Source organism: Oncorhynchus kisutch, linkage group LG14 (assembly GCF_002021735.2).
Source record: "Oncorhynchus kisutch isolate 150728-3 linkage group LG14, Okis_V2, whole genome shotgun sequence".
In the NCBI taxonomy this organism is placed as follows: domain Eukaryota; kingdom Metazoa; phylum Chordata; class Actinopteri; order Salmoniformes; family Salmonidae; genus Oncorhynchus; species Oncorhynchus kisutch.
Window position 1 is genome coordinate 26711654 of NC_034187.2, and position 23537 is coordinate 26735190.

At 43.9% G+C, this 23537-nt stretch overlaps 1 protein-coding gene across 2 annotated transcripts in view; it reads right to left on the minus strand.

The window, feature by feature from the left end:
* LOC109904544 (kinesin-like protein KIF26A) overlaps positions 1 to 23537 on the minus strand; it is a 100945-nt gene that overhangs the window by 52675 nt on the left and 24733 nt on the right. The window contains exons 1-2 of one of the 2 annotated variants that reach the window (XM_031788149.1): positions 16128 to 16448; positions 7242 to 7712 (exon numbers count right to left, since the gene is read on the minus strand). In XM_031788149.1, the coding sequence (XP_031644009.1) occupies positions 7242 to 7562 (321 nt within the window). In that variant the 5' untranslated portion in view covers positions 7563 to 7712; positions 16128 to 16448. Of the gene's footprint in view, positions 1 to 7241; positions 7713 to 16127; positions 16449 to 23537 lie in introns of those variants that run through there. The other variant, XM_031788148.1, reaches the window with a different exon arrangement.

Consider the following 23537-nt stretch of genomic DNA (forward strand, 5'->3'; position numbering starts at 1 on the left):
AGATTTCCACCAGTCTAATGTCCATTGCTCGTGTTTCTTGGCCCGGGCAAGTCTCTTCTTATTGGTGTTCTTTAGTTGTGGTTTCTTTGTAGAAATTCGAACATGAAGACCTGACTCATGCAGTCTCCTCTGAACAATTGATGTTGAGATGTGTCTGTTACTTGAATGCTGTGAAGCATTTATATGGGCTGCACTTCTGAGGCTGGTAACTTTAATGAACTTATCCTCTGCAGCAGAGGTAACTCTGAGTCTTCCTTACCTGTGGCGGTCCTCATGAGAGCCAGTTTCATCATAGCGCTTCATGGTTTTTGCAACTGCACTTGAAGAAACTTTCAAGACATTTTCTGGATTTACTGACCTTCATGTCTAAAAGTAATGATGGACTGTCATTTCTCTTTGCTTATATGAGCTGTTCTTGCCATAATATGGACTTGGTATTTTACCAAATAGTGCCATCTTCTGTATACCACCCCTACCTTGTCACAACACAACTGATTGGCTCAAACACATTAAGAAGGAACAAAGGCACACCTGTTAATTGAAATGCATTCCCGGTGACTACATCATGAAGCTGGTTGAGAGAATGCCAAGAGTGTGCAAAGCTGTAACCAAGGCAAAGGACAGCTACTTTGAAGAATCTCAAATACATTTTCATTTGTTTAACACTTTTTGGGTTACTACAAGGTTCCATATGTGTCATTTCATCGTTTTGATGTCTTCACTAATTTTCTACAATGTAGAACATAGTAAAAATAAATAAAAACCCTAGAATGAGTTACTGTACATCAGCAGCTAATTTGCCATGTGTGAACAACTTAACGCTCCAGCAGGTGTATCTCACTGCAGGTGTATCTCACTGATCATCCCTAAAGCCAACACCTCATTTGGCCGCCTTTCGTTCCAGTACTCTGCTGCCTGTGACTGGAACGAATTGCAAAAATCGCTGAAGTTGGAGACTTTTATCTCCCTCACCAACTTCAAACATCAGCTATCTGAGCAGCTAACCGATCGCTGCAGCTGTACATAGTCTATTGGTAAATAGCCCACCCTTTTCACCTACCTCATCCCCGTACTGTTTTTATTTATTTACTTTTCTGCTCTTCTGCACACCAATATCTCTACCTGTACATGACCATCTGATCTTTTATCACTCCAGTGTTAATCTGCAAAATTGTAATTATTTGCCTACCTCCTCATGCCTTTTGCACACATTGTATATAGACCCCCCCTTCGTTTTCTACTGTGTTATTGACTTGTTAATTGTTTACTCCATGTGTAACTCTTTGTTGTATGCTCACACTGCTATGCTTTATCTTGGCCAGGTCGCAGTTGCAAATGAGAACTTGTTCTCAACTAGCCTACCTGGTTAAATAAAGGTGAAATAAAATAAAAAAATAAAACGCACAGCTTGACTTAAAACAGGAAAATAAATATTTAACCCCCAACAACGAAAGAAACCTACACACAAACCATAAGCAGTGAAATACTACAGTGGACACTTTTCTCTGATAGGCCCATGAATCTTGCTGTGTAAAAGTATGTTACAGGTTGAGATGTAGAGGGGCAACAAAGCAGAGCCTGTCTGCAGCGCTGCCTGCCAGCTGGGGTATGAGTCAGAAGCAGAAGGAAGCTGCCTCAGCCTGGCCCCAGGAGTGGTAATGACTATGGGTGATGAGGCAGGTCCCAGGCTGCTCTTGGAGTGCTGGCCTGGGGAGAAAGAGACAGGTAGTAGGGGGATAGGGGGTAGTGGGGTTCAGCTGGAAGTAGAACAGTGATCTCTCTCTCTTTGGTCCAGCAGAGGGAGTGCTGACAAAGTCCACTGATCACCCTGGCAGCCCATAATAAAAAGCACGGTTCCTACCAGGGTCTCCATAACAACACAGGGTTAATCCTCACCCTAAATCATGAGTATATCAAACTGTACACTGATCAGTGAAAGTGTACAAGAACCAGTTTGAACAAATGGTAGAGTTAAGCCTGTAGTTTCCCTTCACATTCATCCTGGTGACACATCCACTGGGTAACCAGCAACCTGAAGTCAAACACGGTATGTCGCTTGACAGGATATATTTTGTCTACACCAACCAGTCCCTCTGCATATTTACTTGCTCAGTGTTTGCCCTCGATTCATGTTTGATCATTAAAACAACAATTTACAATCTTCTTATAAAGTGTAGGCTCTCCAGTGTATGCCATCTGTCAACGGAGGCAGACAGCTGAACTATTTACAGGGCATTCAAAAAGTAATCAGACCCCTTGACTTTTTCCACATTTTGTTACGTATTCTAAAATGTATTAAACCATTTTTTTTTATTCATCAATTTACACACAAAATCTCATAATGACAAAGCAAAAACAGGATTTTAGATTTTTTTTTTGCCTTTGGCACCGTTTAAAGCCTAGAGTCTTCTTGGGTATGACGCTACAAGCTTGGCACACCTGTATTTGGGGAGTTTCTCCCATTCTTCTCTGCAGATCCTGCAGAGAAGTTCTGTCAGGGTGGGGGGGAGCATCGCTGCACAGCTATTTTCAGGTCTCTCCAGAGATGCTTGATTGGGTTCAAGTCCGGCTTCTGGCTGGGCCCTCAAGAACATTCAGAGAAGCCACTCCTGCATTGTCTTGGCTGTGTGCTTAGGGTCATTGTCCTGTTGGAAGGTGACCGTTGACCCCAGTCTGATGTCCTGAGTGCTCTGGAGCAGGTTTTCACCAAGGTTCTCTCTGTAATTTGCTCTGTTCATCTTTCCCTTGACCTGCCATTGTAAAACATCCCACAGCATGATGCTGCCACCACCAATCTTCACCGTAGGGATGGTGGCTGGTTTCTTCCAGATGTGACACTTGGCATTCAGGCCAAAGAGTTTAATCTCAGACCAGAGAACCTTTAAGTGCCTTTTGGCAAACTCCAAGCAGGCTGTCGTGACATTTATTTCTGGCCTGATTGGTGGAGTGCTGCAGAGATGGTTGTCCTTCTGGAAGGTTCTCCCATCGCCATAGAGGAACTCTGGAGTTCTGTCAGAGTTACCATTGGATTCTTGGTAAACTCCCTGACCAAAGCCCTTCTCCCCCGATTGCTCAGTTTGGCAGCCATCTCTAGGAAGAGTCTTGGTGGTTCCAAACTTCTTCCATTTAAGAATGATGGAGGCCAGCGCATTCTTGCAGACCTTCAATGCTGCAGACATTTTTCGGGACTCTTCCCCAGATCTGTACCTCGACACAATCCTGTCTCTGAACTCTAAGGACAATTCCTTTGATCTCATGGCTTTCCTTTGACCTCATGTCTTGGTTTTTGCTCTGACATGCACTGTAAACTGTGTGACCCTATATAGCCAGGTGTGTCTTTCCAAATCATTTTCAATCAATTGAATTTACCACGGGTGGACTCATATCAAGTTGTAGAAACATCTCAAGCATGATCAATGGAAACAGGATGCACCTCAGCTCAATTTCGAGTCTCATAGCAAAGGGTCTGAATACTGATGCAAATAAGGTATTTCTGTTTTTCATTTTTAATACATTTGTAAAAATTCTAAAAACCTGTTTTCACTTTGTCATTATGGGGTAGTGTGTGCAGATCGATGACTTACATTTTTTTTAAATTCCATTTTAGAAAAATGCTGCAATGTAAAAAAAAATGTGGAAAAAGTCAACGGGATTGAATACTTTCCGAATGTGCTGTATATATACACATAGCTGACATGCGAGTGCTATACATCAACATGCAGCGGCATACATTCAAACATTCACATGAACACAGGCACCTCCGGCAGTAAGGCTATACCTCATACAAGCACTGACACTATAAGCTTGTCATGATCACCACATGGTTGTTTTTAATCCCAAGGGAATAACTCATTGACTATATCTCAGAGAGCCATGTGCTCGCCTGTTATTATTAATAACCACAAACTTATTAGACGCCCGACATCCATGTTATGTTGTTCCTGATATCCATGGATATATAAGACTAAGCATTGAACATGCTTATCTAGGAAGGCATCATGGTCCGGGTTCGATCCCAGGCTGTGTCGCAGCCGGCTGCAACCGGGAGACCCATGTCCCATCTCGCTCTAGCTACTCCTGGTGGTGGGCCACACTGACTTCGGTCGACAGCTGCACAGTGTTTCCTCTGACACATTGGTGCGGCTGGCTTCCGGGTTAAGCACGCATTGAGTTAAGAAGCAGTGTGGCTTGGCAGGGTCGTGTTTCAGAGGACGCATGGCTCTCGACCTTCGCTTCTCCCGAGTCAGTATGGGAGTTGCAGCAATGGGACAAGACTGTATCTACCAATTGGATATCACAAAATTGAGGAGGAAAAAGGGGGTAAAAAGTACCAGATTAAAGAAAGTCCATCATGATGGGACAGCAAGGGCCTCTTGTACGTGTACATGTCAGGGTTATGATTTCTGAAGTGCATGATGGAGAGACGGCTCATTTCAGTTTGCGCCCCGAGCGCAGATTCTTGTCACGCACCTGACGGAGCAGAAAGACAAACGGCAGCATGCAGGCGTCTGTGACAGGACAGGAACTCAACACGTACAAGAGAGATGTACCTGTGTGACATCATCCAGATAGACTAAAGTACTTCACACACTTAGGCAGTAAGCCTATCTGGACAGCTCATCCACAACCCTGTCATAGATTAAGCCAATGGTGGTGTCAGGTTTTAGAATCAAGTGGCAGCAGGTTCGAGGAGCGGAGGGGCTCTCGCTAGGGGTGTAACCAGAATAAACAGCTCACCCTAACACATATATGTCAGAGAGCATTACCCCAGGAGAGCGACTCAGGCAACCTGCTCTCCAATGCAGTAGGCCGTTATGACCACTGATGTCCCTGGTTGAGTCCCTGGTTAAGGGATAAGCATGTTGCTGTATGTCCTGGTCAGGTAATTAGGCACTCTCAGGGGTATCATGTGTCCAGGACCATTGACACTGAGTGTCAGTAATGAGGGGACCTACCACCTTTAAACCCCCAACCCCATGGCCCGACCGATTGCCACTGCTTCCCAGGGAGAGGAGGAGGGTGATGTGGAGAAGGAGAGACAGTAAGCTTCCAATACAGGCAGTCTCAAGCCAACCGGGCTCAGTGACTCCCTCCCCATCAGCAGTCTAAAGAGCCTCCTCCTCTCAGAGCCCGAGCCTAGCAGCGATCCCCAGTGACCTCTGATTCCACTGTTCGACAGGCCATTACTGCCGAGGTGAAATAGACCCTGCGAATCTGGGCCATCCTGATCCAATGGCTTCCTCAGCTGCTGTTATTGGTGGAGGAGTGTATAGGGGTGTATAGATAGACAGAAAAATGGACAACAATTTCATGTGAATAGTGGACAACAAAAATGTTGAATTTTCCTCAAATTGACTGAACAGTCTCCCTCTCCCTCTGTGTGGCAGGGTGCCATGCAGGCCCAGCTGTACCGTGGCAGGCAGCAGCCCAGATGTTCCTCTAGGTTTCCAGTAGGTAGCAGAAGAGTGGAGAGGTCACACCGGGCCAACAACACACACTAAACCCCCAGGGTCAAGAGCAGCGGTTTTAGCAGATCATTGCGCATGTGATTGTGGATTTTGCAGAGCAGAGGGCAAATCACAGACTTGGGTCAATCAATTAGTCGTTTTGTAGTGTGCACTGTTCAGTTCAGCATTCACTACTCACACTCTAATGTTACTTAGAATGACTGAACTGTTAATCTAACCACATCCAACATCAGGGGTTAGAAGTTAGAGGTTTTAAATGAACAATGGAGTGGGGAATTCAACAACAGATGCTGTGATTTTTACTTTGTCAGGTTTTGGGAGACTGGAGTTCTGTAGCCGACCTCATAGAGGTAGGATGTGCAGTCTCCTCCATTTAACACAATGACCGATTCTCTCAGTGAGCCCATTATCCCAGCTGTTAACTGTGATAGATTGTTTAGATTCTATTGTAGTGTAAAGTGGACCCCAAATGTAATTCCAAGCCAGAGCGTTTTTACTATATATATATATATATTGTGAAGGTTTCAAGGTGCCCTATAATGGGCTGTGTGCTGATATTCTGGGGCCTCAGGCTCTAGTCTAAGACACTCTGTAGGATTGCTGTCAAAAGGGGCCTTCTCCCTTCCTTCGTCTGCCCACCGCTCTGAAGAGTTTTACACTGTCCCCCCAAAGAAATCAAGTGGGTAATTGTGAATTGAAGCACAAGCCTTTCGGGCACAGCGCAGCTCCGAATCCTCCATGGCCCATGTGGGTTTTCTGTCATTCTGAGGGATCTTGTTTTTAATGAAAGAAATGGGCTTTAAAAAATAATGCCAGGAACATTTCTGCTGTGTTTGTAAGTCAGTATCCTGAAGGGCCATTTGTGTCTCTGAGGAGGCCCAGGCTGAGCCATGTGGCATTGTGCAACGCTTCATCCCAGCTCCCATCGGCTCTAATTGCTTTTAGACATGTAGGAGGAGCGCACAAGTCGGTCTCTCTCCCTATATGCAGGGCCTTTTGATTTGCCCTAGATTGCACAGATGCTGTTAAAAGCTTCTGGCGGACTCACATAAACTGGCACTAAAGGCACTTGTTGACAGTCAAAGAGGAGAAAAACCTGTTCCAGAATAAGGAATAACACTGGCAGACGCCGTAATTGAGTCCAATGCCATATTAAGTAGAGGCAGCAAAAACAAAAATAAAACTGAAGAGCCATTAACAGCTTCTGATTGACAACATAAAAGTAGAAAAGATTAGCTGGTGAGTTTGCTCAGTGCACTCAAGACTCCCTAGTGTAGAATGTCACAGCAGTGTGTAAGACACAGGTTAGAGGCTTGGACCAAATGTCCCTCTCACTGCAGGAAGAAACCTCTTCAATAGAAAAGGACAACATCCCATAATGATAAGCCTGGAGTATTACATGGGGAATGTGTCTGTATGGAGCCATATAGTATGCCTGAGAGGAGTGTTACAGGCAGATTGTAAGGTGGTCATTGTGTCTTGGTCTCCCCAGGTAGACAGTACCACACAGGAGACATTACCCCTGAGGAATGACAGGTCCAAGGTCTACGTGAAGTTCTTCTCATTTCTCTAAAGGTTTAAGATTGTCCATTGTCAGACGTTGTTCTGACCAAGGTTATTGAAAAACGTTGAAGACAACATTGATAAGAGTAACAAGCTGTCTTTTCAAAACATTTACTAGATGTGCTTTGATGCATGCTACCCCCAGACAGGGTAAACAGTGTATCTGTATAAATAGTAATAATGATGAACATTGAAAGGCAGAGCACGTACCGGGCTGGACTGAGGGAGGAAGTTGTTGACTCTGGAGATGCTCCACATGCCTTCCAGGTACTGCTGGGCCTGGATGGTGACCGATCCCAGGGTCCCTGTCAGCTGCCCTCCCCCAACCATCACCTGGACACTGGTCTTGGGCCCAGCAGAGACAGAGGAGCCCTGCAGACAGCCCAGCTCCCGGCGCCCCCTCTCCCCTAGGGGCAGTGCATTGTGGGCATGGGGGTGGGCTTTGGAGGGCTGCCTCACATGGGCACTGGAGGAAGAGTGTGTCAGTCTATGGGGCTGCCCAGTGAGGGTGGTGGATGGCAAAGCGGGCATGTTGTGGCTCAGGATCAGGGCTGGGGCGCCTACTGTCTGCAGGGCCTCCTGCCTCAGCTGGTGGAGGGGAGTAGAACACACCTGGCAGCATCCATCATCGCTCCCAGGCACTTGGAGCTGGTCGAAGACGAAGGCTGCGTAGCCAGGGTCCTGCAGAGGAAACACACAGAGAGGGGTGGGGGGGTCAACTTAACATGGTTCCATTCAGAAAAGAAACATGGTATACTACGTCATATCTCCATATCAGCATGATTGGGGGGTTTCCTGGGTGTTGTTCATATTTTCCAGGCGTGCCAGACAATGGCTATCAGTGTGGTCCCTCCCAGAGGCTGCCCTCTGATCTTAGCTCTACCTCCCTCCATGTCTGCCCTAACCACATCCACATCCTCCCCCTCAGGAATTCAGTTTGTTTAGACTGAGCTGCTCTGGTTGAAACCAGAGACAGCAGATCATGTTGCTGGTAGATGTGCTCATAGCTGCCTGCCTGGGCCTTGGACCAAAGTCAAACAACAGGGGCAAATGAAAAGAGATAAAAGGAAGTTTGAGGCATTAGTGAAAGACGCATTCCTCTGGAACACCAACTCAGTCAGACCCTTCTCCAACTTTCTGCAAGGCTGTTTAAGGCCCCAGAACAAATGAACCTCATGAAGGGTTTTGCGCGGCACTGCCTTATAGAAGGAGACCAGTAGAGGTGTGTCCTTTCCCTCTGTCTGTTAAAAGACTCCCTGAGGTGTCCTCAGCTGGAGAGGGAGGGAGTTGTGGGGGTTTAGAGCTACAAAATAAAACAACAGCTGAGCCAATCCTAGGAGCTCAGTGTGGAATATTTACATATGAGAACAGTCCCAGCATGAAAACATATGATAAAACGGCCAGTGTGAAAATACCCATCTCCTCCTGATGTCAACTCACAAAACCCAGCCTTTCACTAGCGATTACAAGTCAAGTGGTCTCCGCTGTTCTTAACATGCAAGTGAGGTTCTAAGACCACTTTTACTCTCTCTCTCTCTCTCACACACACACACACACACACACACACACACACACACACACACACACACACACACACACACACACGTAGTCTCATAAGAGGCATAAAGGGGCAGTAACCTCCCGGCCACTGGAGCAGAGCTCTAAGACAGGAGCCCACAGATACATAATGTTTATGGGGCCTCTGTTCCTCAGAGCCTCTGTGGTGATCAGGAGGAGTGAGACGGCCTGGCCAAACAACGACACTGCCTTAACGCAGTACCACTTAATACAGCAGTCTCCACAGAGCCACAACCCAGGGACTTTAAATCTCTTCCCTCTGAAGACAGCTCAATACAGAGACCTTTAGGTGACCTCTATGTTAGAGCCCTATGCTTATACCTACAGTATAAATGGTTATCATTATTATGAGTATATTGCACTCCACTCCCTCTATTGCTTTTGCTTACTAACAGCCAAGCCACGGCAGAGGACATTGAATCATCATCTTCATTTGGTCCCTGAGTCTAAGCAGTGTAAGCAGCCCCTATATATCAATGCTCTATCCACAGCACGGATCCAGTCCTCATGATAAGAGAGATCGATCGCCAGGCACGAAGATCCAGAGAGGGACATACAGTGCCCACAGAATGCCCCTGGAGAGAGGACGCTGCTGGGCTTGGCCCTTGGCAGGACACGGCTGTGCTTGTCCCCTAGTAAGTCACCCTGGATAAGAGCATCTGCTAAATAACCCAAAATGTAAATATGTAAAAGTGAATGGTTTTTCAAGGGAGAATTCAAAGGAGCAATATGGGTTTAATATGGTTTCCTTAGTGATATACTTTGATAAATGATTGATCCCATGATACTGACACTATTGGTAATGCATAGTCAGAATTTATGTTAGGCTGGAATAGACTAAGTCTGAGCATTTACTGTAGATGATGTCCCAGGTCTTATCGTAGTGTTGGGTGGGGTTATGTTGGCTAATGGAGGAGATGTTTGCTACAATTATCTTCTTAAGAGCACGTATGACAACATTCCAATGAACATGCATTTATGTAAGGTGGCTTAAAATATAAACACCATAAAGCTTTGGAGAACGATCTGAGGCTGGGAGACACTGATACATGTGAGGGACCTAACCTGAAGGCATTCTATTTCAACCTGTTTAACAAAAGGGCAGGTTCTGAATTCAGAGACTAAATCAGAAGAGAAATCGGAAAGAGACAGCGAGAGCGAGAGAGGAGGGGGGAGAAGATATCACCACAGATGGAAACAGTCTTTGGTTGTGAGAGGGGACATTAAAGCAGTCATAATCAGAGTAACCTACCCTGGTCTCCTGGGCTCCCCTCCACCCATTCCTTACCCTTCAGCCTCCCACCAAGCCAACCATACCTCACCTCAGGCCATGACTATATGGAAGAAATCAATTCCTCTCTCCCTCTCTTCCCATACCTTCCTCCGTGCATTTGTTAGTTGTTGATTTAGGAGAGCCAATAAAACAGCCACAAAGCTCCGCCCATCTGCTATTCTGTAGGGTTCTGTAGGTTAGAGAGTGGTCTTCCCTTGTGAAGCCGTCTTCCCTTGTGAAGCCGTCTTCCCTTGTGAAGCCGTCTTCCCTTGTGAAGCCGTCTTCCCTTGTGAAGCCGTCTTCCCTTGTGAAGCCGTCTTCCCTTGTGAAGCCGTCTTCCCTTGTGAAGCCGTCTTCCCTTGTGAAGCCGTCTTCCCTTGTGAAGCCGTCTTCCCTTGTGAAGCCGTCTTCCCTTGTGAAGCCGTCTTCCCTTGTGAAGCCGTCTTCCCTTGTGAAGCCGTCTTCCCTTGTGAAGCTGTCTTCCCTTGTGAAGCTGTCTCTGAGCTTTATGCTCTGGGGAAGAGTGAGCCGGAGGTCAGGGGTAGGAAGTGGATCATGGTGATGATAATGATGATGATGGTTATGATAGTGGAGAGGATGATGCTAGCCCAGCTTGGAGGTGGAGAGTCTGAAGGGCAGATAATATGTGATTGTCTCCACATCAAGTATGACATCAGCGAGCCTTCAATCTAAAATAATGGGATAGGGTATGACTTTAAGTCAGACCTTGGTTCTTTGCCCGTCTTGTTTTAAGGACTTCTCATACGATTTCAACCCGAAGTGCAGTCTGTCAAAATTCTCACAAACACACACCTCAAAAAAGAATGTATTTTGGTAGGGAAGCTGTTTCCAATATTTGTTTCCAATGTACAGATAACAAAATTGGATTTTACAGGCAAGTTCTGAGATATTTTAAACAAACCGATGGCCTGAAGAGGTTGTGTAATGCCTAATGTGGAATACATGAGACATGTGACATACTATACATGCATTGAGGCCTGACGCCATATTCGCAGCAAGCAGGGAACGTCCTGAGGACATTCGGCGACGTTCCAGTTTGGTCCCTTAAGCGTTTCAGGCGTGACGTTATCCCACTGCCGTTCTGAGACTTTCATTTTACTTGTCTTTAGGACGACATGTGATGGTCCCAAGGGAACGTTCTCTGGGGTACCTTTTTAATAGTTCCCGGTTTGTCCAGGGGATGTTTTTAGGACGTTCTTGGGATGTTGTGTCATGGTTCCTGGAGGTTTTGTCAAGTTCCCGGTTGGTCCAGGAGATGTCCCTGAGAACATTTTAAGGACATTCTTGGAACGTTGTGTGATGGTCCCCTGGAGGTTTTTGTCAAGTGATGGTCCCAGGTGTCCCAAACCATTATATAGTAAAGTAATGAAATGGTATGGGGGTTGTAAGGTAAGTGGTACACTATTCAGATAAAATAACAATATGATTACATTTAACATGATCACTAGTAACGACTTTTCAATATGACCCCCACCCGGGATGTGATCTCACAACCTCTGGATTTGGGGTATGCTAATCTTTCTGCTGAATTTCAGAAGTCCCCGACACATTCATTACCTTTAATACATCTCAGCACTTAGCAAAAAAAGTGCCATCTGCACTAGAGGTCGGCCGATTAAGTCGGGCAGATTTCAAGTTTTCATAACAAAATCGGTAACCCTTTTTGGACGCCAAAAATCTTCACATAATCACTAGTTAACTACACTTGGTTGATGATATTACTAGGTTAACTAGATTGTCCTGCGTTGCAGGAAATAAATGCGGTGCCTGTTAATTTATCATTGAATCACATCCTACTTCAACTTCGCCAAACGGGTGATGATTTAACAAAAATGCAATCTTTGCACAAATGTACCTAACCATAAACATCAATGCCTTTCTTAAAATCAATACACAGAAGTATATATTTTTGTAAACCTGCATATTTAGTTAAAAGAAATTAAAGTTAGCAGGCAATATTAACTAGAGAAAGTGTGTCCTTCTCTTGTGTTCAGTGCAAGCAGAGTCAGGGTATATGCAACAGTTTGGGCTGCCTGGCTCGTTGCGAACTGTGAACTAATTTGTCAGAATTTTACATAATTATGACATAACATTGAAGGTTGTGCAATTTAACAGCAATATTTAAACTTATGGATGCCACCGGTTCGATAAAATACAGATCAGTTCCGTATTTCACTGAAAGAATAAACGTTTTATTTTCGAAATGATAGTTTCCGGATTTGACCGTATTAATGAACAAAGGCTCGTATTTCTGCGTTTATTATATTATAATTAAGTCTATGATTTGATATTTGATAGAGCAGTCTGACTGAGTGGTGGAAGGCAGCAGCAGGCTCGTAAGCATTCATTCAAACAGCACTTTACTGCATTTGCAAGCAGCTCTTAGCAATGCTTGAAGCACAGCACTGTTTGTGATTTCAAGCCTATAAACTCCCCAAATTAGGCTGGCCCTACTAAAGTGCCTATAAGAACATCCAATAGTCAAAGGTATATGAAATACAAATGGTATAGAGAGAAATAGTCAATGCATCATAATTCCTAATATAACTATAACCTAAAACTCAACTGGGAATATTGAACCATCCACTTTCATATGTTCTCATGTTCTGAGCAAGGAACTTAAACGTAAACTTTTTTACATGGCACATATTGCACTTTTACTTTCTTCTCCAACACTGTGTTTTTGCATTATCTAAACCAAATTGAACGTTTCATTATTTATTTGAGACTAAATAGATTTTATGTATTATATTATTATATTAAAACGTGTTCATTGTTCATTCAGTATTGTTGTAATTGTCATTATTACAAATATATTTAAAAAAATATTATTATTTATTTATTTTTAAATCAGCCGATTAAATCGGTATCAGCTTTTTTGGTCCTCCAATAATCGGTATCGCCGTTGAAAAATCATAATCGGTCGACCTCTAATCATCAGTTAATCTGACTATTCTCTCATTGATTTCATTGGGTTTTCAGTGTTGTGGTCTAATGTTGGTGGGACATATTATTCTGTTTTAATGGTACTCCTGAATCATTATGATAAATATAATAGTTTTTCAGTGTATTTTTACAGCTGGAATTTACTTTGAAGTGCAAAGTGTAGGAATAGGCCTACAGGTGAAATCAGAAAATGGTGGTGTAGCAGGAAGATCGGAATTCCGTGAACCAAATGGTGGTGAACCAAATGGTGGCGAGTTCAAATCCCAGGTGCGGACATGTTGAATAATAATTGCTGTATGAATAAACATACACAATGTAATCATGTATGTCAAATATGTTAGTTTAAAGCACCGTTTGTGTGTGGGTGTCCCTAGCATTTGACAAAGAGCTGTGACTGGATCAGTGGTTCACCAATCAGGGCCTTGATAGGCTTGGCAACTGTAACAAGGGGTGATGTGCAATGAAACGAGGGTGCGTGTTCCCTGGGTAAAACATTTTTTTGGGGGGGGGGACGTTTCTTTGCGACAATCAGGTGATAACCCCGGGACAGAGCCATCAGGTGACGTCCCAGGGACAAAACCTCCAGGGGATCATGACACAACATCCCAAGAACATCCTAAAACGTCATCGGGGGACGTCCCCCGGGACGTCCTAATGACTCATTATTGTTTGCAGGGTTGTTTGTTGTGAGTGTAAAGAAAAGCCCAGTTTGAGAGACATTTTTAATGAGCTGCATCAACACAATAAAGGTATTCCAGACATGCCAGGCCATTGAGAGACATGATGTCCTAGGCTTCTTCAACCATTGTTAGGTACAAGTGGAAGACCACTAGGCTTCAGAGCTCAAGCACTCTAGAGAGAGGGAATGCGAGTTAGGGACATGGAGAGAGAGAGAGAGAGAGAGAGAGAATAAGAAGGGGGAGGCAGGTTGGGGTTGTGCCCCTTGCCTGTGGGTCGTTGTGTTGGGTTATTGCCTGTCAACAAGGATCTTTATTTAACTCTGGGGACGAATGAAGTCAGATGCTGTGGCCTTATTATGGAAAGGAGGCCGGCATGCAATGGAAAAGAAGGGCCTGTGGAATGGACTGTAGGTCTACATAGACACACAAGTTTGTCTTTCTGTCAGTTGTTCACACAAACGATGAGGAGAAACAGCAGGCGGGCAGCAGGAGAGGTCAGAGAAAAACATTCTGGGTGGTGAGTGTCATCAGAAAGCCTTTGCCCAGGGGCTGATGGAAAGAAGCATAGCTGTAACTGAGAGAAAAGAAAGGAGAGAGAAGAGAGAGAGAGAAAAAGAGAAAGAAATGTGCATGATCTCTCTCTGCCTGGGTCCTCTGGGTACCTCGATGCAAATGGAGCCAGGCAAAGTCACACAGGGAATGATTTGGGAAATCGTCTCAATTTACCCCGCCTCACTGTCTCCCTTCCTGCACCCACATGAAAACCACAGACGGAGCAAGCAGGGTGGGAAGCCTACGTTTACCGTTTGATGAAATTCAGCCACGGATCGGCCAACCGGATACAGAAAGCAGACCCGTGACTTACTTAAAATCAGGAAGATGCATGAAGCTCTTCACCAAACTAAAGACTTTCAGGCCCATCGCCAGACTAAAGACCTTTAAGCATGCTCCATTGAAACTAAGACACTCTGGGAAACAGTACTTTCTATTCCATCGAGATGAGGAGTGCCTGTTAGATGGGGAGCAGTGACCTTCACCACAGAGCAGCTCACTGTGTTTCTGTGGCCATTCACTTAAACTAAACAAGAGGCAGGTACAGCCACAGCACACCCACAAGATTTCATAAGATTAAGTCTCCCATTTCTTCTTCCAGTTTGCTTTTGTACTATTTTTACAGGGAAACTTACCCCCCCCGATGACTCAGTAGTTCAAAACTGTGCTGCGTCTCTCCACACTAGAGCCCATAACCAACAGCATTATCGTTGTTAACAGTAACACAAGCAATACAATACTTCAGAGTTTTCATACTTCCTATAACAGTGTATAAAACCAACAGGACCGACCACACAACAACACAGTTGCCGCATCTGGCACATTTTAAAAACTGGAAATCCTCCACTCTCCCTTCTCTAATTTCTCCATAAGGACAGCTTAAGACAGTCTGAGCTGTCTCTGTTTACTTGGCCTCTGACACCTTTGGCCCCATCAGTAGTGCTGTCCCAGTGTGTTTCAATGGGACTAGGCCCTAATAAACCACAGGGGCCTACGGACAGGTCCCACAGTGAGGACGAGAGCTGCCAACAGGGCTACTTTCCCACAGGTAGCCTGGGCTCTCCCTGACAGCCAGGCCAGAGAAACAAGCACAGCTGCAGGCCTGCCCCATGGACCACAGGCCATTAAAACAGATTACATTCCCAGGATAAAAGAAGCACATCTAGCGGTAATCCCTCCCAACCTCACCCCTCCATACCAATACCCTAAACTATCTCCCCCCTCAGCCATCCCCAGCAGACCCATACATCTAATTTGACATCAGGAGCATTTAATGCTGAACAACCAGTAGTAGTAGTGGGCCACGGACCACTAAGTTTAACCACTCCTGTTGAGTCCTGTGTCGCTAGAGAAGACAATGAGTCAGGATCTCACACTAGCATGCTGTTTACCTCTGTGGGAACGTCTCCTGTGGCACACAAACTGGGATGTGTCATCAAACAAACATCAAACAGATGTTGCCTGCCTGCCTGCGTTGCAGGAGAACATTCATGCATTGCAGGAAATGACAAACTTCATACGCCTTTTTAAACCTCAAATACACTACAAGTTAAACATTTCCTGAATTGCAGGAATGTTCTCCTGCAACAGGTTGATCAAATGTATATCCTACATCTGTAGCAACAGCACTGGGTTGTAGTTATTTGTCTGCATGATGAAATAAAAACACAATTCCAGAGATAGAATATCCACCTTAATTTCAGCATGATTCATGATGTTGTATATCTGGACCCCATTGTAATAGAAAATAAAACATTCAAATAGTACATTACGGCATATTCCCCAAGTATAGCCCTTGCGAAATCCTCTTTATGCCGCATCAAAATGAATCCCTATTGATCAATATTGAACAAATGCTTTCATGTGTAAGTACGTTATTAGGCGATAACTCTACTCGCGGAAATACTGGGTTTGCCAATGATTTTACTATATTTTTTTCAAGTATAACCAATGTATGCAGAACTACCTTAAATCACTTTCCAACAAAAGAGCAACAGCAAATTGCATCACTATTTAACATGAGCGCTATCAGAAAAGGAATTGTACCTGTACTTTTCAGATGACAGGGCGAGGAGTTTTTAATCCTTTATCCGCGTTGATGTTGTGAACACGGACTGCTGCAAACGCTAGCGCTGAACTTTCACAAGGCGCTTCTGAGTAGGAGGAGTAGCCTGGGTTAGCGTACAACATGATTGACTGGAGTGTTTCCGGAACCTGATACACGCGAGCCCACTTAGTCAATGGAAAGGCCTACACGATCAAGTCTACCTGGCCCACTTACTCAATGGTAAGGCCTATACGATCAAGTCTACCTGGCCCACTTACTCAATGGTAAGGCCTATACGATCAAGTCTACCTGGCCCACTTACTCAATGGTAAGGCCTATACGATCAAGTCTACCTGGCCCACTTACTCAATGGTAAGGCCTATACGATCAAGTCTTCCATGGAATCGATTCGTATCTCAAAGAAGCATATTTTAGCAGGACAGTCCTAGATCAACAATTTATGTCTGTTTTGACATTTTTCAAACATCTCATCATTTAAAGCTGCAATATGTAACTTTTTGGTCAACGACCAAATTCACATAGACATGTGTGTTATAAATCGTTATTCTCATTGAAAGCAAGCCTAAGACGCGATAGATAAGTTCTATGTGGGCAATTTAAATGCTAAATGCTTCCCGGTCGTTTTTTTTGCTTCTTTTAATTTCGGTTTTGTACACCCGCTTCAAACATCTGAAAATACAACATTTTTCATTCTGGAAAATATATTTAAACAGCGGTTTAGATGGTACAACGATTCGCTACCCTATACTTGCTTGTTTTGTCTCATAAACTGAAATTAGGCAAACATTTAGAATTTTAGCAACCAGGACATGGCAGAGCGATTTCTGCATAGTGCATCTTTAATAAAGCCTAAACATCAAGACAAATGGAAACGCTGGGCATAAGTGAGAGTTGTTCAAATAAATACACATTTGTCAAGCTACTTCCTGCCTTTTGTGCAGTGGATATGTGTGTGCAGTATTCACATGATTGTTACGTACAGTATTTAGCCATAGATAATGCTACAGGATGTGTATAATGTGCTATGTATCACATTACATATGATAGCAGGGATATATTACTGTATGGTTACAGTGCCACTCCTTTTCTATTATTTATAAAAACAAGCAGATGCCACTGTCTATCAAACAATCAGCCATAGTTAGACACTATGGATCAAGTAGAATGCATGATTTAATGGAGCCCTGTCAAGCAAGCTTCCTGCAATCAAATTACCTCATATAATGACATGTCACGGCTGGCCCATTTGTTCTTGTCACTCATGTTACCCAAGAGAGAACGCAATAGGATTCTAGCTACCTTTCATACTAAAACTTTGTCATGTCAGCGATTACAAGAATGTGCAGTGCCTTATATGAATCACTGCTATCAAGGTGGGAGGAATAGGTGAAAAGGAGAGTGACTGACTGAACCTTATTGCTCCCCATTTGTGTGTGTGTGTGTGCGTGTGTGTGTGTGTGTGCGTGCGTGTGTGTGTGTGTGTGTGTGTGCGTGTGTGTGCCCCTTGTGTGTCCATCTGTCTGTTTACACCACATCCATCCATCACTCCAACCTTTCCTCACTTGGTCAGTTAATTACCTTTTCCTGTTCACTCATGCACACAAAGAAAACAAGCTCCTTTCAGACTGTTTGGACAAACTTCATCCCTCCCTTGCTCCTTTCAACGTCTCTCTCTCTCCCGCATGGATCCGATGCAGCCGTCGGCACACTGTTTTTACTCCAGATCAGTCAAGCTGTCATCGTCTGGGCTAGGCTACAGGCTATGGATAAGCTGGGGAGCTAGACTCCCCTGTGAGAGAGTGAATGACTTCACCAACTGACATCTTCATCAATGACATCATGGCAGTGGACACTACTGTAATTACTACTCAGGCTTTCAATAGGTACCTACTCCATAGAGCAACATTATGTTTGAATCCCCTGCTCCCTACTGAAACAGATCGGACCATGTTGGAGAAAAGAAACGTAGCTGAAAATGGTCTCACTGCAACCACTCTACAACACAGACAGGGATACATCTGTGTGACAGTGTGTTTCCATTTCACCAGTGTAGCATTACACCTACAGTAGTATGATGAAATATACTGAACAAAAATATAAACGCAACATGCACAATTTCAAAGATTTTACTGAATACAGTCTATAGAAGGAAATCAGTCAATTTAAATACATTCATAGGCCCTAATTTACGGATTTCACATGACTGGGCAGGGGCGCAGGCATGGGGGAGCCTGGCCCAGCCAATCAGAATGAGTTTTTGCCCAGAAAAGGGCTTTATTACAAACAGAAATACTCCTCAGTTTTATCATCTGTCTGGGTGGCTGGTCTCAGATGATCCTGCAGGTGAAGAAGCCCGGATGTAGAGGTCCTGGGTTGGTGTGGTTACACGTAGTCTGCAGTTGTGAAGCCGGTTGGATGTACTGCCACATTCTCTAAAACGACTTAGGAGGTGGCTTATGGTAGTGAAAATAACATTAAATTCTCTGGCATTCCCGCAGTCAAAATTTGAGACATCTGGGGCATTGTGATGTGACAAAACTGTACATTTTAGAGTGGCCTTTTATTTTCCCCAGCACAAGGTGAACCTGTGTAATGATCATGCTGTTTAATCAGCTTCTTGATCTGCCACACCTGTCAGGTGGATGGATTATCTTGGCAAAGGAGATATGCTTACTAACGGGGAAGTAAAACATTTATGCACAAAATTTGAGAGAAATACCTTTGTTGTGCATATGGAACATTTCTGGGATCTTTTATTTCAGCTCATGAAACATGGGACCAACACTTTACATGTTGTGTTTATATTTTCAGGATATACGTTTTTCACACCAGAGATCTTTACTCTGTTGCCTGTGGCCAATCTGGAGGAGGCCAAGCAGAAGCAGCAGCAGCACTCACGCTCATCTCTCCCACCAGGGAGACACTTGTGAGTGTATTTATGCATGCTGCTCACCAGCTACTCTGCACTTCTAATTAGAATACCTGATATACCGCCCCTGGAAACTCTCCAGACCAAATCATTCTCGTTTTTTACTAGATTTACTGAAACAAACAAAAATAAATATACCATGAAAAATTCAGCAGGCAACTGGAGAGTCAGGAGCCAGGTGTTGTTTTAAGCTCTGCAGGTATGGAGGAGAAGGAAGAGGCGAGGGTAGGGGGAAGGAGGAAGAGGCGAGGGTAGGGGGAAGGAGGAAGAGGCTAGAGACCCCATCTCAGCTCAGCAGCACCCTACTAATGAGAACTGTACTGGTTGGAGTTCTACACACTGGAAGACCCTTGTCAATGAACCAGTCCAACTCCATCTTGCCCTCCTTGTTGGTGCTTGAAATAGAAAAGTAACTTTTTCAAGTAAATCTCTTGAAAGTGTCAAAAGGAAGAAAAATAACATCTCTCTCTCATCTATCGCTCTCTCTCTCCCTGTCCAGTTTAGAGTTTTTCAGATCCTGCTGCTCCTAGCACTGTGCCCCAGGGAGCAGCAGGGGTTTGAACAGAGACAGAGGATCACGTCTGCTCCCAGAATAAAATGTCTGTCAGATCAGTCTGATAGCTTTTGTGGCGAGACTCAACATAAATGTAGCTTGGTATGGATAGTTAGGCTACAGCTGGGAGGCGGTAGGCCTTGTTCCCTGTGGTACAGGTTTAGTCTCAAGAAGAACCATCTGGATTAACGCAGTAAGATAGAGATGTTTTATGCTGTAGTAGGTGGGCTCCAAAAGCTTTCACTTTATACACTGAATACACTGCCCTTACATGACATACACTGACCAGGTGAATCCAGGTGAAAGCTATGATTCTTTATTGATGTCACCTGTTAAATCCACTTCAATCAGTGTAGATAAAGTGGAGGAGACATGTTAAAGAAAGATTTTTAAGCCTTGAGACAACTGGCCCATTCAGACTGTGAATGGGCAAGACAAAACATTTAAGTGCCTTTGAATGGATTATGGTAGTAGGTGCCAGGCGCACTGGTTTGAGTGTGTCAAGAACTGCAACGCTGCTGTTTTTTTTTGAACGCTCAACAGATTCCCGTGTGTATCAAGAATGGTCCGCCATCCAAAGGATATCCAGCCAACTTGACACAACTGTGGGAAGCATTGGAGTCAACATGGCCAGCATCGCTGTAGAACGCTTGACACCTTGTAGAGTCCATGCCCCAAAAAATGCAGGCTGTTCTGAGGGCAAAAGGCGGTGCAACTCAATATTAGGAAGGTGTTCCTAATGTTTTGTAAACTAAGTGTATATTGGTATTCGATGCCATACACTGGGGCTTGTAAAGAGATCTATTTCTGTACATGAAGAGAACCCACTCCAGACTTTCAGTGCAGAGGAGGATGCTGATACAACAGCTGTAGCTAAAGTGGCTTCAGCATAGTGTTTCACTTCCTACCCAATATTTACAGAGTAAAAACAGCCAGCTGTCTCTCGCCTGTGTGAATTATCCCACCCTTCAAGACCCATTTCATTAGCCCCATTCCATTCGTGTCACTGAGAGTTTGGTTGTTTGTGAATCTGTTAATTATTCATTCCCTCCATGTAAGATTCTGCTAGACAAACTAACTGAGAAGAGAAGATGATGATGAGCAAACCTGCAATCACAAAACGAACTGGTAAAGGTTGAAGAAGCAGCACAGGTCTTTACGGCTGGTAATCCACAGAACAGCTCTCTTAAAGCCACAGAGATGGCAAACTTTAGCTGCAGCCAGTAGCAGACTGACTGAGAGGAAAACCTTAATTATTGAATAAAAATGCAAGCACAGAGAGGAAAATATTAAAACAATTAATTGAATGCAATTTCTCAATAACATTTGTCTCAAATTAATCAACACATCAGCATGATCAGAATTCAGCTGGAGACTCTTACCTCCCTCACTAGCTTTAAGCACCAGCTGTCAGAGCAGCTCACAGATCACTTCACCTGTACATAGCTAATTTCTAAATAGCCCATCCAATCTACCTCATCCCCATACTTTATTTATTTATCTTGCTCCTTTGCACCCCAGTATCTCAACTTGCACATTCATCCTCTGCACATCCTACCATTCCAGTGTTTAATTGCTATATTGTAATTACTTTGCTACCATGGCCTATGTATTGCCTTAACTCTCTTATCCTACCTCATTTACACATGCTGTATATATATTTTCCTACTGTATTATTGATTGTATGTTTGTTTATTCCATGTGTAACTCTGTTGTTGTATGTGTCAAACTGCTTGCAAATGAGAATTTGTTCTTGTCACGCCCTGACCTTAGTTATCTTTGTTTTCTTTATTATTTTGGTTAGGTCAGGGTGTGACGAGGGTGGTATGTGTGTTTTTGTCTTGTCTAGGGTTTTTTGTATATCTATGGGGTTTTGGTATTATCTAGGTAAATGTAGGTCTATGGTGGCCTGAATTGGTTCCCAATCAGAGACAGCTGTTTATCGTTGTTTCAAAATTGGGGATCCAATTTAGGTTGCAATTTTTTTCATTTTGGTTTTGTGGGTTATTGTCTATGTGTAGTTGCATGTCAGCACTCGTGTTATATAGCTTCGCGTTCGTTTTGTTAGTTTGTTTAGTGTTATTTGTTTAATAAAGAATGTATTCATATCATGCTGTGCCTTGGTCTCATCAATATGACAATCGTGACAGTTCTCAACTAGCCTACTTGGTTAAATAAAGGTGAAATAAATAAAAACATTTTTTTGCATATGCGCAAAAGAAAAGCCGATCGCTAAACCTACTGTCTTTGTAAAACAACATTAATTATTTTTATTGAAATCATTTTGACTGTCAGAAGAAAGAAACAGCGACCGAATGCATATTTCTATGTGCTTGTCAGAATAAAGCTGTATGCAACTGACGACAAGGTGTTAATGTTGAGTACATTCACACACTTATTCTATCCACTCCCCTGGTGGAATGGATGGTACAGTAATTATGCTGGCAAACTGCCAGGTCTCTGTACTGTATTCTGCTCCTCTGTACTATCTCCTTGAGCTCAGCTGTGCTGTGCTGAGCCTGCCTGCTCCATCCCAGGCTTCTATGAGGTTGTTATCTCTGTGACTGGCATCCTTTGTGCATCCACAAAGATGCAGTGTCAGCAGAACAATGGAACAGAGAGTGGCAAGTGACAGTATGGCAACTGCAGCACATGTTAGCATACAGGAACACAGAGGCCTGGTATAGAAGGACATACCAATTTAACCACGAAAGAACATATCACCATGCTAATAATGGCCCATAAGATAATGCCATTTTCACTAAGTTGAGCATTCAGCATCAATTTAGACTTCGCAGTCAGGGAATGACATGTTAATTGAAAATTGCAGCCATGGTGTAGACATGTTGATGGTGAGAGAGTATTGATAGGAAAACATCTCTAGGAAAAGTGTGCTGTGGCTTACCAGGACTGGCTGTTTTCTCCCGGCTAATTGAGATGTCTAGACATATACAATTGAATCTCCATAAGATAGAGGGGGTTCTGCCTTTCCCCTTATCTGGTGAGGGAAACGGGACTACTAATCCACTTAATGATTGTAAAGACTTTTCTTTCTTTTTCCCAGTGAATACTATGCTTATCAAGACTGGTTACAATGGCCATTTCACCACTTTGTCTGCTAGGAACAATGGAATACTGTGTAGCCCACAATAAAAACCAGGGAGCTACTTCCACCATTTCACTTTACATTCAAATGAGTTGGGGGTGGTCTGGTGGGTTGACGGGTGACCAAATTGGACCTGAAGAGAGACAGAAATAAATAGCTGATTTTTGCTAAATGTGCATTATACATTTTACAGGCTCACTCAAGGGTCATTAATTCAGTGACAGAATATCCTTCCTCTCTACAGTGAGGATTAGGTATCTAATACACCTTTTAAAATCAACCTCTTGTACTGTGTAATCCTACACATACTGTAGACAGATATACTGTGCGTTCACATGCAAACACACTTGCACGTGCGCGCACACACACTTCAGTCTGCACAACCAATTACACAAGAAAATAGTTACAATCCAACTGCTATTGTCATGGCACAAAAGCTAATATTAGCAGATAAAAACAGGCGCAACAGTAATTTCTCATCTGCATATGAATTAATGGAGTTTGGAGAGGGGTGGGAGTTTTAAACAGGTTTTTGTTGACTAAATTCTGCTGTTCCCTTCCCTCCAGATCTATCTGTACACATTGCCTGTCAGAACAGAGCCTGTAGGAGTCAGGGAGTCAGGGAGTGCAGGTCAGGCTGGCATTGACACAGAGAGGGCAATGAGAGAAACAGACTGGATGCATTCTGCTCAGACCTGCAGGCTCATAGCTGCTTGGTGTGGACATGGCCTTGCCTCCACAGGAGGAACATGGAACATGGCAAACAACGTCGAAATAGAGAGCAGGGGGGAAAATGCTTT